Source organism: Syngnathus floridae, chromosome 22 (assembly GCF_059516105.1).
Source record: "Syngnathus floridae isolate MCC-2025c chromosome 22, RoL_Sflo_1.0, whole genome shotgun sequence".
In the NCBI taxonomy this organism is placed as follows: Eukaryota; Metazoa; Chordata; class Actinopteri; order Syngnathiformes; family Syngnathidae; genus Syngnathus; species Syngnathus floridae.
This window is the reverse complement of record NC_142434.1, coordinates 1,460,997-1,475,220: the sequence shown is the minus strand read 5'-3', so window position 1 is coordinate 1,475,220 and position 14,224 is coordinate 1,460,997. Positions and strand designations below refer to the sequence as shown.

Sequence of the window (14,224 nt, the reverse complement as noted above, 5' to 3'; positions counted from 1 at the left end):
ACCCTGCCTTTAAAGCCTACTTTGAAAGCCTAGCTCCAGTATGAAGCCCCTGAGCCTGGCTTTAAAGCCTACTTTGAAAGCCTAGCTCTACTCCGAAGCCCCTGAGCCTGGCTTTAAAGCCTACTTTGAAAGCCTAGCTCTACTCCGAAGCCCCTGAGCCTGGCTTTAAAGCCTACTTTGAAAGCCCAGCTCCAGTATGAAGCCCCTGAGCCTGGCTTTAAAGCCTTCTTTGAAAGCCTAGCTCCAGTATGAAGCCCCTGAGGCTGGCTTTAAAGCCTACTTTGAAAGCCTAGCTCTACTCCGAAGCCCCTGAGCCTGGCTTTAAAGCCTACTTTGAAAGCCTAGCTCTACTCCGAAGCCCCTGAGCCTGGCTTTAAAGCCTACTTTGAAAGCCTAGCTCTACCCCGAAGCCCCTGACCCTGCCTTTAAAGCCTACTTTGAAAGCCTAGCTCCAGTATGAAGCCCCTGAGCCTGGTTTTAAAGCCTACTTTGAAAGCCTAGCTCTACTCCGAAGCCCCTGAGCCTGGCTTTAAAGCCTACTTTGAAAGCCTAGCTCCAGTATGAAGCCCCTGAGCCTGGCTTTAAAGCCTACTTTGAAAGCCTAGCTCCAGTATGAAGCCCCTGAGCCTGACTTTAAAGCCTACTTTGAAAGCCAAGCTCCAGTATGAAGCCCCTGAGCCTGGCTTTAAAGCCTACTTTGAAAGCCTAGCTCTACTCCGAAGCCCCTGAGCCTGGCTTTAAAGCCTACTTTGGAAGCCTAGCTCCAGTATGAAGCCCCTGAGCCTGGCTTAAAAGCCTACTTTGAAAGCCTAGCTCCAGTATGAAGCCCCTGAGCCTGGCTTTAAAGCCTACTTTGAAAGCCTAGCTCCCGTATGAAACCCTACTCTGAAGCCCCTGAGCCTGGCTTTAAAGCCTACTTTGAAAGCCTAGCTCCAGTATGAAACCGTACTATGAAGCCCCTGAACTTGGCTTTAAAGCCTACTTTGGAAGCCTAGCTCCAGTCTGAAGCCCCTGAGCCTGGCTTTAAAGCCTACTTTGAAAGCCTAGCTACAGTATGAATCCCCTGAGACTGGCTTTAAAGCCTACTTTGGAAGCCTAGCTCCAGTATGAAGCCCCTGAGCCTGGCTTTAAAGCCTACTTTGAAAGCCTAGCTCTACTCCGAAGCCCCTGAGCCTGGCTTTAAAGCCTACTTTGAAAGCCTAGCTCCAGTATGAAGCCCCTGAGCCTGGCTTTAAAGCCTACTTTGAAAGCCTAGCTCCAGTATGAAGCCCCTGAGCCTGGCTTTAAAGCCTACTTTGAAAGCCTAGCTCCAGTATGAAGCCCCTGAGCCTGGCTTTAAAGCCTACTTTGAAAGCCTAGCTCCAGTATGAAGCCCCTGAGCCTGGCTTTAAAGCCTACTTTGGAAGCCTAGCTCCAGTATGAAGCCCCTGAGCCTGGCTTTAAGGCCTACTTTGAAAGCCTAGCTCTACCCCGAAGCCCCTGAGCCTGGCTTTAAAGCCTACTTTGAAAGCCTAGCTCCAGTATGAAGCCCCTGAGCCTGGCTTTAAAGCCTACTTTGAAAGCCTAGCTCTACTCCGAAGCCCCTGAGCCTGGCTTTAAAGCCTACTTTGAAAGCCTAGCTCTACTCCGAAGCCCCTGAGCCTGGCTTTAAAGCCTACTTTGAAAGCCCAGCTCCAGTATGAAACCCTACTCTGAAGCCCCTTAGCCTGTCTATAAAGCCTACTTTGGAAGCCTAGCTCTGGTATGAAGCCCCTGAGCCTGGCTTTAAATCCTACTTTGAAAGCCTAGCTCTACTCCGAAGTCCCTGAGCCTGGCTTTAAAGCCTACTTTGAAAGCCTAGCTCCAGTATGAAGCCCCTGAGCCTGGCTTTAAAGCCTACTTTGAAAGCCTAGCTCTACTCCGAAGCCCCTGAGCCTGGCTTTAAAGCCTACTTTGAAAGCCTAGCTCTACTCCGAAGCCCCTGAGCCTGGCTTTAAAGCCTACTTTGAAAGCCCAGCTCCAGTATGAAACCCTACTCTGAAGCCCCTTAGCCTGTCTATAAAGCCTACTTTGGAAGCCTAGCTCTGGTATGAAGCCCCTGAGCCTGGCTTTAAATCCTACTTTGAAAGCCTAGCTCTACTCCGAAGTCCCTGAGCCTGGCTTTAAAGCCTACTTTGAAAGCCTAGCTCCAGTATGAAGCCCCTGAGCCTGGCTTTAAAGCCTACTTTGAAAGCCTAGCTCTACTCCGAAGCCCCTGAGCCTGGCTTTAAAGCCTACTTTGAAAGCCTAGCTCCAATATGAATCCCCTGAGCCTGGCTTTAAAGCCTACTTTGAAAGCCTAAATCCAGTATGAAACCCTACTCTGAAGCCCCTGAGCCTGGCTTTAAAGCCTTCTTTGGAAGCCTAGCTCCAATATGAAGCCCCTGAGCCTGGCTTTAAAGCCTACTTTGAAAGCCTAGCTCCAGTATGAAGCCCCCGAGCCTGGCTTTAAAGCCTACTTTGAAAGCCTAGCTCCAGTATGAAGCCCCTGAGCCTGGCTTTAAAGCCTACTTTGAAAGCCTAGCTCTACTCTGAAGCCCCTGAGCCTGGCTTTAAAGCCTACTTTGAAAGCCTAGCTCCAGTATGAAGCCCCTGAGCCTGACTTTAAAGCCTACTTTGAAAGCCTAGCTCCAGTATGAAGCCCCTGAGCCTGGCTTTAAAGCCTACTTTGAAAGCCTAGCTCTACTCCGAAGACCCTGAGCCTGGCTTTAAAGCCTACTTTGAAAGTCTAGCTCCAGTATGAAGCCCCTGAGCCTGGCTTTAAAGCCTACTTTGAAAGCCTAGCTCCAGTATAAAGCCCCTGAGCCTGGCTTTAAAGCCTACTTTGAAAGCCTAGCTCTACTCAAAAGCCCCTGAGCCTGGCTTTAAAGCCTACTTTGAAAGCCTACCTCCAGTATGAAGCCCCTGAGCCTGGCTTTAAAGCCTTCTTTGAAAGCCTAGCTCCAGTATGAAGCACCTGAGCCTGGCTTTAAAGCCTACTTTGAAAGCCTAGCTCTACTCCGAAGCCCCTTAGCCTGGCTTTAAAGCCTACTTTGAAAGCCCAGCTCCAGTATGAAGCCCCTGAGCCTGGCTTTAAAGCCTACTTTGAAAGCCTAGCTCCAGTATGAAGCCCCTGAGCCTGACTATAAAGCCTACTTTGAAAGCCTAGCCCCAGTATGAAGCCCCTGAGCCTGGCTTTAAAGCCTACTTTGAAAGCCTAGCTCTACTCCGAAGCCCCTGAGCCTGGCTTTAAAGCCTACTTTGAAAGCCTAGCTCCAGTATGAAGCCCCTGAGCCTGGCTTTAAAGCCTACTTTGAAAGCCTGGCTCTAGTATGAAGCCCCTGAGCCTGGCTTTAAAGCCTACTTTGAAAGCCTAGCTCTAGTATGAAACCCTACTCTGAAGCCCCTGAGCCTGGCTTTAAAGCCTACTTTGGAAGCCTAGCTCCAGTATGAAGCCCCTGAGCCTGGCTTTAAAGCCTACTTTGAAAGCCTAGCTCTACTCCGAAGCCCCTAAGCCTGGCTTTAAAGCCTACTTTGAAAGCCTAGCTCCAGTATGAAGCCCCTGAGCCTGGCTTTAAAGCCTACTTTGAAAGCCTAGCTCTACTCCGAAGCCCCTGAGCCTGGCTTTAAAGCCTACTTTGAAAGCCTAGCTCTACTCCGAAGCCCCTGAGCCTGGCTTTAAAGCGTACTTTGAAAGCCCAGCTCCAGTATGAAGCCCCTGAGCCTGGCTTTAAAGCCTACTTTGAAAGCCTAGCTCCAGTATGAAGCCCCTGAGCCTGGCTTTAAAGCCTTCTTTGAAAGCCTAGCTCTACTCCGAAGCCCCTGAGCCTGGCTTTAAAGCCTACTTTGAAAGCCTAGCTCCAGTATGAAGCCCCTGAGCCTGACTTTAAAGCCTACTTTGAAAGCCTAGCTCCAGTATGACGCCCCTGAGCCTGGCTTTAAAGCCTACTTTGAAAGCCTAGCTCTAGTATGAAGCCCCTGAGCCTGACTTTAAAGCCTACTTTGAAAGCCTAGCTCCAGTATGAAGCCCCTGAGCCTGGCTTTAAAGCCTACTTTGAAAGCCTAGCTCCAGTATGAAGCCCCTGATCCTGACTTTAAAGCCTACTTTGAAAGCCTAGCTCCAGTATGAAGCCCCTGAGCCTGGCTTTAAAGCCTACTTTGAAAGCCTAGCTCTACTCCGAAGCCCCTGAGCCTGGCTTTAAAGCGTACTTTGAAAGCCTAGCTCCAATATGAAGCCCCTGAGCCTGGCTTTAAAGCCTACTTTGAAAGCCTAGCTCCAGTATGAAGCCCCTGAGCCTGGCTTTAAAGCCTACTTTGAAAGCCTAGCTCCAGTATGAAGCCCCTGAACCTGGCTTTAAAGCCTACTTTAAAGCCTAGCTCCAGTATGAAGCCTCTGAGCCTGGCTTTAAAGCCTACTTTGAAAGCCTAGCTCCAGTATAAAGCCCCTGAGCCTGGCTTTAAAGCCTACTTTGGAAGCCTAGCTCTGGTATGAAGCCCCTGAGCCTGGCTTTAAAGCCTACTTTGAAAGCCTAGCTCTACTCTGAAGCCGCTGAGCCTGGCTTTAAAGCCTACTTTGAAAGCCTAGCTCCAGTATGAAGCCCCTGAGCCTGACTTTAAAGCCTACTTTGAAAGCCTAGCTCCAGTATGAAGCCCCTGAGCCTGGCTTTAAAGCCTACTTTGAAAGCCTAGGTCTACTCCGAAGCCCCTGAGCCTGGCTTTAAAGCCTACTTTGAAAGCCTAGCTCCAGTATGAAGCCCCTGAGCCTGGCTTTAAAGCCTACGTTGAAAGCCTAGCTCCAGTATGAAACCCTACTCTGGAGCCCCTGAACCTGGCTTTAAACCCTACTTTGGAAGACTAGCTCTAGTATGAAGCCCCTGAGCCAAGCTTTAAAGCCTACTTTGAAAGCCTAGCTCTACTCTGAAGCCCCTGAGCCTGGCTTTAAAGCCTACTTTGAAAGCCTAGCTCCAGTATGAAGCCCCTGAGCCTGGCTTTAAAGCCTACTTTGAAAGCCTAGCTCCAGTATGAAGCCCCTGAGCCTGGCTTTAAAGCCTACTTTGAAAGCCTAGCTCCAGTATGAAGCCCCTGAGCCTGGCTTTAAAGCCTACTTTGAAAGCCTAGCTCCAGTATGAAGCCCCTGAGCCTGGCTTTAAAGCCTACTTTGAAAGCCTAGCTCTACTCCGAAGCCCCTGAGCCTGGCTTTAAAGCCTACTTTGAAAGCCTAGCTCTACTCCGAAGCCCCTGAGCCTGGCTTTAAAGCCTACTTTGAAAGCCTAGCTCCAGTATGAAGCCCCTGAGCCTGGCTTTAAAGCCTACTTTGAAAGCCTAGCTCCAGTATGAAGACCCTGAGCCTGGCTTTAAGGCCTACTTTGAAAGCCTAGCTCCAGTATGAAGCCTCTGAGCCTGGCTTTAAAGCCTACTTTGAAAGCCTAGCTACAGTATGAAGCCCCTGAGCCTGGCTTTAAAGCCTACTTTGAAAGCCTAGCTCCAGTATGAAGCCCCTGAGCCTGGCTTTAAAGCCTCCTTTGAAAGCCTAGCTCCAGTATGTAGCCCCTGAGCCTGGCTTTAAAGCCTACTTTGAAAGCCTAGCTCCAGTATGAAGCCCCTGAGCCTGGCTTTAAAGCCTACTTTGAAAGCCTAGCTCCAGTATGAAACCCTACTCTGAAGCCCCTGAGTCTGGCTTTAAAGCCTACTTTTTAAGCCTAGCTCCAGTATGAAGCCCCTGAGCCTGGCTTTAAAGCCTACTTTGAAAGCCTAGCTCCAGTATGAAGCCCCTGAGCCTGGCTTTAAAGCCTACTTTGAAAGCCTAGCTCCAGTATGAAGCCCCTGAGCCTGGCTTTAAAGCCTACTTTGAAAGCCGAGCTCCAGTATGAAACCCTACTCTGAAGCCCCTGAGCCTGTCTATAAAGCCCACTTTGGAAGCCTAGCTCTGGTATGAAGCCCCTGAGCCTGGCTTTAAAGCCTACTTTGAAAGCCTAGCTCTACTCCGAAGCCCCTGAGCCTGGCTTTAAAGCCTACTTTGGAAGCCTAGCTCCAGTATGAAGCCCCTGAGCCTGGCTTTAAAGTCTACTTTGAAAGCCTAGCTCTACTCCGAAGCCCCTGAGCCTGGCTTTAAAGCCTACTTTGAAAGCCTAGCTCCAGTATGAAGCCCCTGAGCCTGGCTTTAAAGCCTACTTTGAAAGCCTAGCTCCAGTATGAAGCCCCTGAGCCTGGCTTTAAAGCCTACTTTGAAAGCCTAGCTCCAGTATGAATCCCCTGAGCCTGACTTTAAAGCCTACTTTGAAAGCCAAGCTCCAGTATGAAGCCCCTGAGCCTGGCTTTAAAGCCTACTTTGAAAGCCTAGCTCAACTCCGAAGCCCCTGAGCCTGGCTTTAAAGCCTACTTTGAAAGCCTAGCTCCAGTATGAAGCCCCTGAGCCTGGCTTTAAAGCCTACTTTGAAAGCCTAGCTCCAGTATGAAACCCTACTCTGAAGTCCCTGAACCTGGCTTTAAAGCCTACTTTGGAAGCCTAGCTCTAGTATGAAGCCCCTGAGCCTGGCTTTAAAGCCTACTTTGAAAGCCTAGCTCTACTCTGAAGCCCCTGAGCCTGGCTTTAAAGCCTACTTTGAAAGCCTAGCTCCAGTATAAAGCCCCTGAGTCTGACTTTAAAGCCTACTTTGAAAGCCTAGCTCCAGTATGAAGCCCCTGAGCCTGGCTTTAAAGCCTACTTTGAAAGCCTAGCTCCAGTATGAAGCCCCTGAACCTGGCTTTAAAGCCTACTTTAAAGCCTAGCTCCAGTATGAAGCCTCTGAGCCTGGCTTTAAAGCCTACTTTGAAAGCCTAGCTCCAGTATAAAGCCCCTGAGCCTGGCTTTAAAGCCTACTTTGAAAGCCTAGCTCCAGTATGAAGCCCCTGAGCCTGGCTTTAAAGCCTACTTTGAAAGCCTAGCTCTACTCCGAAGCCCCTTAGCCTGGCTTTAAAGCCTACTTTGAAAGCCTAGCTCGAGTATGAAGCCCCTGAGCCTGGCTTTAAAGCCTACTTTGAAAGCCTAGCTCTACTCCGCAGCCCCTGAGCCTGGCTTTAAAGCCTACTTTGAAAGCCTAGCTCCAGTATGAAGCCCCTGAGTCTGACTTTAAAGCCTACTTTGAAAGCCTAGCTCCAGTATGAAGCCCCTGAGCCTGGCTTTAAAGCCTACTTTGAAAGCCTAGCTCCAATATGAAGCCCCTGAGCCTGACTTTAAAGCCTACTTTGAAAGCCTAGCTCCAGTATGAAGCCCCTGAGCCTGGCTTTAAAGCCTACTTTGAAAGCCTAGCTCCAGTATGAAGCCCCTGAGCCTGACTTTAAAGCCTACTTTGAAAGCCAAGCTCCAGTATGAAGCCCCTGAGCCTGGCTTTAAAGCCTACTTTGAAAGCCTAGCTCTACTCCGAAGCCCCTTAGCCTGGCTTTAAAGCCTACTTTGAAAGCCCAGCTCCAGTATGAAGCCCCTGAGCCTGGCTTTAAAGCCTACTTTGAAAGCCTAGCTCCAGTATGAAGCCCCTGAGCCTGGCTTTAAAGCCTACTTTGAAAGCCTAGCTCTACTCCGAAGCCCCTGAGCCTGGCTTTAAAGCCTACTTTGGAAGCCTAGCTCCAGTATGAAGCCCCTGAGCCTGGCTTTAAAGCCTACTTTGAAAGCCTAGCTCTCCTCCGAAGCCCCTGAGCCTGGCTTTAATGCCTACTTTGAAAGCCTAGCTCCAGTATGAAGCCCCTGAGCCTGGCTTTAAAGCCTACTTTGAAAGCCTAGCTTAAGTATGAAGCCCCTGAGCCTGGCTTTAAAGCCTACTTTGAAAGCCTAGCTCTACTCAAAAGCCCCTGAGCCTGGCTTTAAAGCCTACTTTGAAAGCCTAGCTCCAGTATGACGCCCCTGAGCCTGGCTTTAAAGCCTTCTTTGAAAGCCTAGCTCCAGTATGAAGCCCCTGAGCCTGGCTTTAAAGCCTACTTTGAAAGCCTAGCTCTACTCCGAAGCCCCTTAGCCTGGCTTTAAAGCCTACTTTGAAAGCCCAGCTCCAGTATGAAGCCCCTGAGCCTGGCTTTAAAGCCTACTTTGAAAGCCTAGCTCCAGTATGAAGCCCCTGAGCCTGGCTTTAAAGCCTACTTTGAAAGCCTAGCTCCCGTATGAAGCCCCTGAGCCTGGCTTTAAAGCCTACTTTGAAAGCCTAGCTCCAGTATGAAGCCCCTGATCCTGACTTTAAAGCCTACTTTGAAAGCCTAGCTCCAGTATGAAGCCCCTGAGCTTGGCTTTAAAGCCTACTTTGAAAGCCTAGCTCTACTCCGAAGCCCCTGAGCCTGGCTTTAAAGCCTACTTTGGAAGCTTAGCTCCAGTATTAAGCCCCTGAGCCTGGCTTTAAAGCCTACTTTGAAAGCCTAGCTCTTCCCCGAAGCCCCTGAGCCTGCCTTTAAAGCCTACTTTGAAAGCCTAGCTCCAGTATGAAGCCCCTGAGCCTGGCTTTAAAGCCTACTTTGAAAGCCTAGCTCTACTCCGAAGCCCCTGAGCCTGGCTTTAAAGCCTACTTTGGAAGCCTAGCTCCAGTATGAAGCCCCTGAGCCTGGCTTTAAAGCCTACTTTGAAAGCCTAGCTCCAGTATGAAGCCCCTGAGCCTGGCTTTAAAGCCTACTTTGAAAGCCTAGCTCTACTCAAAAGCCCCTGAGCCTGGCTTTAAAGCCTACTTTGAAAGCCTAGCTCCAGTATGACGCCCCTGAGCCTGGCTTTAAAGCCTTTTTTGAAAGCCTAGCTCCAGTATGAAGCCCCTGAGCCTGGCTTTAAAGCCTACTTTGAAAGCCTAGCTCTACTCCGAAGCCCCTTAGCCTGGCTTTAAAGCCTACTTTGAAAGCCCAGCTCCAGTATGAAGCCCCTGAGCCTGGCTTTAAAGCCTACTTTGAAAGCCTAGCTCCAGTATGAAGCCCCTGAGCCTGGCTTTAAAGCCTACTTTGAAAGCCTAGCTCTACTCCGAAGCCCCTGAGCCTGGCTTTAAAGCCTACTTTGGAAGCCTAGCTCCAGTATGAAGCCCCTGAGCCTGGCTTTAAAGCCTACTTTGAAAGCCTAGCTCCAGTATGAAGCCCCTGAGCCTGGCTTTAAAGCCTACTTTGAAAGCCTAGCTCTACTCAAAAGCCCCTGAGCCTGGCTTTAAAGCCTACTTTGAAAGCCTAGCTCCAGTATGACGCCCCTGAGCCTGGCTTTAAAGCCTTCTTTGAAAGCCTAGCTCCAGTATGAAGCCCCTGAGCCTGGCTTTAAAGCCTACTTTGAAAGCCTAGCTCTACTCCGAAGCCCCTTAGCCTGGCTTTAAAGCCTACTTTGAAAGCCCAGCTCCAGTATGAAGCCCCTGAGCCTGGCTTTAAAGCCTACTTTGAAAGCCTAGCTCCAGTATGAAGCCCCTGAGCCTGGCTTTAAAGCCTACTTTGAAAGCCTAGCTCTACTCCGAAGCCCCTGAGCCTGGCTTTACTCCTTGCTACGGCGTTACCAAATTTGGTGAAGCTTGGTTCAAAGTGGAAGGGAGATTCATTGTGCACTGAGTTTGACAGAACTGAGGAGATTTGATAAATAAATAAATAAAAATTTGAAAAATACGTAGGGCTACAGAGAAAAGCATTATAATCAGAGATTGAACGGATTTGGATACAACAAATAGGCTAAAACGGTAGGAAACAAGAGCAAGATCTGATATTTTGGCTCATCAAGCTTAAGACGTAGAGGTCGAGTTATATAAATTTTAGAACAGGACATTTGGCAGTCAGGAAGAAGTTAGATTGCTCAATGTACCTACTCAATACAATAGTAAGGTTTTTTGTACCACAGTGGAGGTTGGATGGTCAGAAAGTTAGGTACGTTCAATTTTTGACATTCACACAATCATGCATAGGAGTCACACGGCGACAGTTAACAAGACAATGACTGCAATAGGGGCCACATACGACTGCACCGACAGGAAAAAGTAGAAGCGAGAGAGCAGAGTATGGGATTATATGCTCAAACGTCTGCTATACAGTTACCAATAGGAGATTCTATCAAAAGAAGCTACATGAGAGATGGATTAGAATCCCTACGTGTGTGTGTGTGTGTGTGTGTGTGTGTGTGTGTGTGTGTGTGTGTGTGTGTGTGTGTGTGTGTGTGTGTGTGTGTGTGTGTGTGTGTGTGTGTGTGTGTGTGTGTGTGTGTGTGTGTGTTCACACCCTGTGTGGGTGCGAGCGTGTGAGGAGAAAGAAGGCATGGGTAAGACAATCTCTTTTAAACCAGGAGGCAATAAATGGGAACGCCCCGGTCATAAAGAGTTTTTGGTTAAAGGGAATCATTAGGAAGTGTTCAAACTCTTCCCGCAAACATTCCTATTTGCCAGTTAAATGGGCACTACAATTGACGACGAGAGTTGCAAACATCAGATAAAGAACAGTCCTTGGCAGATTATATGATCAGGACGCTCAAACTGTGTCAAAGACAAATTTACTGCTGCCTGATCTCTCCTCCTCACAGGTCGACAACCCCATCAATCCAGGAGACTGGGTCTACATCGAGGTCATCAAAAGAAGGAACTGGGCCAGCCACGACGGGAGGGACCATTCCAAGTCTTGCTGACTACACATGTTGCATCCAAGGTTGCAGCACCCACAAATGCATTAACGACGACTGCTCTCCAGGAGGAAACTGGATGGGAGCTTTGGACATCACCACTGTGTGCCAGGATGAGAGAGCCGTTTTCAAGGTGTAAGGGCTCTACTACCAACATGGCTGCACCATCGGACGGGACCTACTTCATCCAGAAGTTCAGAGGCACTGCCTCACCTGCATCCTGTGAGTGCACGTGCCTGTTCAGTACGGATCATGGTTTTGTGGTCACAAGAGTTGTCCGATGCTGCCTGCCCACTGGACACGAGCGTGTGCGCCAGTGTGTGTGATGGAACACACCTACAGACTACAACATCATCAGCTGACGAAAACACGAGCACATATACAACTTCTTAGACGTGACAGATGTGATAATGATAATGAGACGTGGATTGCGTAGATGCTGTTCTGTTGAGCATGTGTTACGGAAACTTGTTGATTTGACCATCAAATATGCTTCGCACGTGATGGATACAATGATGTACTGTTTCTGTGTTTTTCTTTTTATTTTTTTTATTATTGATAGCGTTCTGGTCGCCTGTGGCAACGGGGCCGTGTAAGAATTTTCCTGCTAATAACATCTGGCCAGCAGGTTTTTCGCTTACACAATAAGTTTGATTTGGGGTATTGAGGTAATGCCTCATCTTCACTAGAAAGTGTTGCTATCATTGTTTGTTGTTTTTATTTTTACCATTCTACTTTCTTCATTATACGTATATATGTTGTTTTTACTTGTCTTTGTTGTTTGGGGTAGCATAATCATATGATAAATCAGGAGGGAGATGTTAGGGTTTTCCAGGTTATCTTTATCATAGGATTATGTTGGAATGCAACAGGTAATAAATACCTTACCTTGTCCTCCTTATCACAAGGTAAGGTATTTATTACCTGTTGCATTCCAACATAATCCTATGATAAAGATAACCTGGAAAACCCTAACAGTAACCAAAAGATATGAAGTAAAGTTACCTTTTTCCCTCCAAAGTATTCATTGTTTTTAGCCTTTAATTAGCCGAGATGTTTTAAATGACCATGATGAAACAAAAAAGCTGTTTCATGATATGTTGCATCATCTTCCAGGTTTTTGGAGCAAAAAGTTGAAAAAAGAAATTGACCAAAAGCAAGAATGAAGACCTGCAGGTAACGTCACTGTCTTTGAGTAGACTTCATTATCTTGTCTTATCTTCATTGTTTGCCATCATTTTAGGTGTCTGGCTTCTACATTTGCTCACCACAGCTATTTCTAGAACGGCGGCGGAGGAAGCTCTTAAATCTCAAGTCACATGTGTCAGGTGAGTCATTTCCGTGGTAATCGCACAGAACACATAAAACGTGGGTGGCATTATTGATGAAAATTTGAATTTTTCCTCTTGTGGTGGAAAACACTCATCATGCTCACTCACTGTGTATATTTTCCGTATAGCCAGTAAGAAATCTGCTTCGAGTCGTTTTGCTCGGAAAGCATTTAATATTCCGAACCCCGTGGAAATTTCCAATATGTCCGAATTTTACGAGCGCATTTGTGCTACTAAAAGAACACAACGAGTTAAATCCCGCCACACCGGGAGAGGGTGTGCACGAGTAGATTCCCGTCGAGTCTTTTCTCATTGAGCGCGGGAGCACCGACGTACGGATTCCTCGCCACGCGTCCGTTCATTTGGAAAGGACGCCGAGAATAAACGGACAAAATGGAAGTCGGGGCGACGTCTGCGCATGCAGATAACGCCGCAGACATCACACGGGCCGTCATCGTGATTTACGCCTCGACCGATGTCGGAGGCGCAGGTGGCGGATTAATAACCGGTCATAAAGAGGAAGAAGAGGAGGGGGCGTAAAATGGAGAGGAGATAAAGCCCGAGCGGGGATGATGAGCTCGCCACTGCATCCACAGTCGTTCTCCGCCCGGCCCAGCCCCAGCAGGCATGCTGTGGAGCGGGACCACGAGCAGCTAGCCATCCGAAGACTGTCCTCCCCGCAAAGCCGTAACTTCCTCACACCTCCACCGTACCCTCGCCGCGCCTCCGCTATCCCTGGCTACCTGCTCCCCCCCTACCAAGAGCAGGAGGACCACCACCTCCTCTACCAGCAGTGTCGCCGCCTCTCCTCGCCTCCCGAGATATCCCAGGTCCCGCCCCCTGCTCCTCTGCCCGCCGTGGCTGCCCCTCGTCGCCGCCCGGTGGGCGTCATGCACCTCCTCCGTCTGGGTCTTCTCGCCTTCAGCTGCCTCTTTTGGGCGGCCGGCTTGGCTCTCTTCACCTTAGGCGTGTGGGCGCAGATTTCCCTGGCCGACTTCATGCTGCTGTCCGCCAACCGCTACCCCAACGCGCCCGTTATTCTGCTGGTCACCGGCGCGGCCGTCACCGTCTGGGGCTTCCTGGGTTGTCTCGGGGTGGCGGCCAACCTCCCGTACGTTCTGAGGGCGTACGGCTTCTTCCAGCTGGCAGCGCTGGTGGCGGGTTTGTCCAGCGGACTCTGCGGTCTCTTCTACCGGGAGGACATCGCCGGGGGGTTTCGTAGCGGCCTCCAGCGAGCGGTGGCCGGGTACACCGAGGACGAAGGCCGTGCCGACGCGCTGGATAGCCTACAGAGGGCGCTGCGGTGCTGCGGGGCCGAAGGATGGCGCGACTGGCTGACGTCGGACTGGGCCTTCCAGCATATGACCTTCCTGCCCAACGAGAACGCCTCCGTGGGGTCTTTGCCGGACAGTTGCTGCACGCGCCGCAAAGGCTGCAGGAACAGGCCGCTGCCCTCGGAGGACAACGACGGCGTGGTCGCCGCCGGCATCCACCCCCACGGATGCTTCCGCAAAGTCTTCAGCTTGGTCAACGACAACGTGTTCCACATCGCCGCCACCGTGCTCGGATTGGCCTTCACCCAAATCGGCGGCATCGCTTTGGCGTGTCTCTTAGCTAACAGGCTAGCGCCGCGGCAACGGCAACGCGTTGTGGCAAATTAATACAAAGGAACAAATTGTTGTGGTGTCGTTGAATGCATGAGTAACGTTTTACTTTCGTGAAAAAGATGTCAGCAAAGTGGCGTGGTCAGTGATATGTTGGGTTGGAGCTAAGTTAAGCCTGGGTTATTACGGAGAGTCTTCAGTGCATGTGCATGGATACACAGCAATTCAGATGCTTTTCTTTTTTTAAATCAAATCATCTGAGTTATTTGGCCTAAAGAGTCATTTGAAAAAAAAAATTGGGGGATCATTGATGACAAAACTAATTAGCATGACTTTCAGGTGAGGTTTACCGTCACGTTTGGTGCTAAAGGTGCGATGTGAAATGTTTACGGGTCTGTCTTGAATGTTGTCTGAAAACAAAGTCACCAAAATTCATTTAAGCAATGTATTTTCTGTTTGTGCTGTTATTTTTCTATCATGTATCGACACAACAATAAAGCATGGATGAATGTTTTACGTGTCCGTGGCAGATTATATCGATCTGGTCGTGAAGATCAAGATCTATAACCTCCTCTGAACCAACTTTGTAAACGATGGCGGCGTGTATAATTGCAAACACACTGATGATTACCCAACAATGGCAAATCATTACATCCGAAAGTTATCAACTATGAATGTCTGCGTCAGCGCTCCATTTCCAGGACCTCATTATGCTATTG

The 14,224-nt window shown here is 49.3% G+C and overlaps 1 protein-coding gene across 1 annotated transcript; it reads left to right on the top strand.

Moving 5' to 3' along the window:
* The first annotated feature begins 11,585 nt into the window (after positions 1–11,585).
* Positions 11,586–14,015, top strand: LOC148379117 (tetraspanin-7). Its single transcript, XM_088366493.1, has 2 exons — positions 11,586–11,746; positions 11,814–14,015. Exon 2 carries the CDS (start codon positions 12,471–12,473, stop codon positions 13,560–13,562), a length of 1,092 nt encoding a protein of 363 aa, XP_088222619.1. The 5' UTR covers positions 11,586–11,746; positions 11,814–12,470; the 3' UTR covers positions 13,563–14,015.
* Positions 14,016–14,224: the final 209 nt, after the last annotated feature.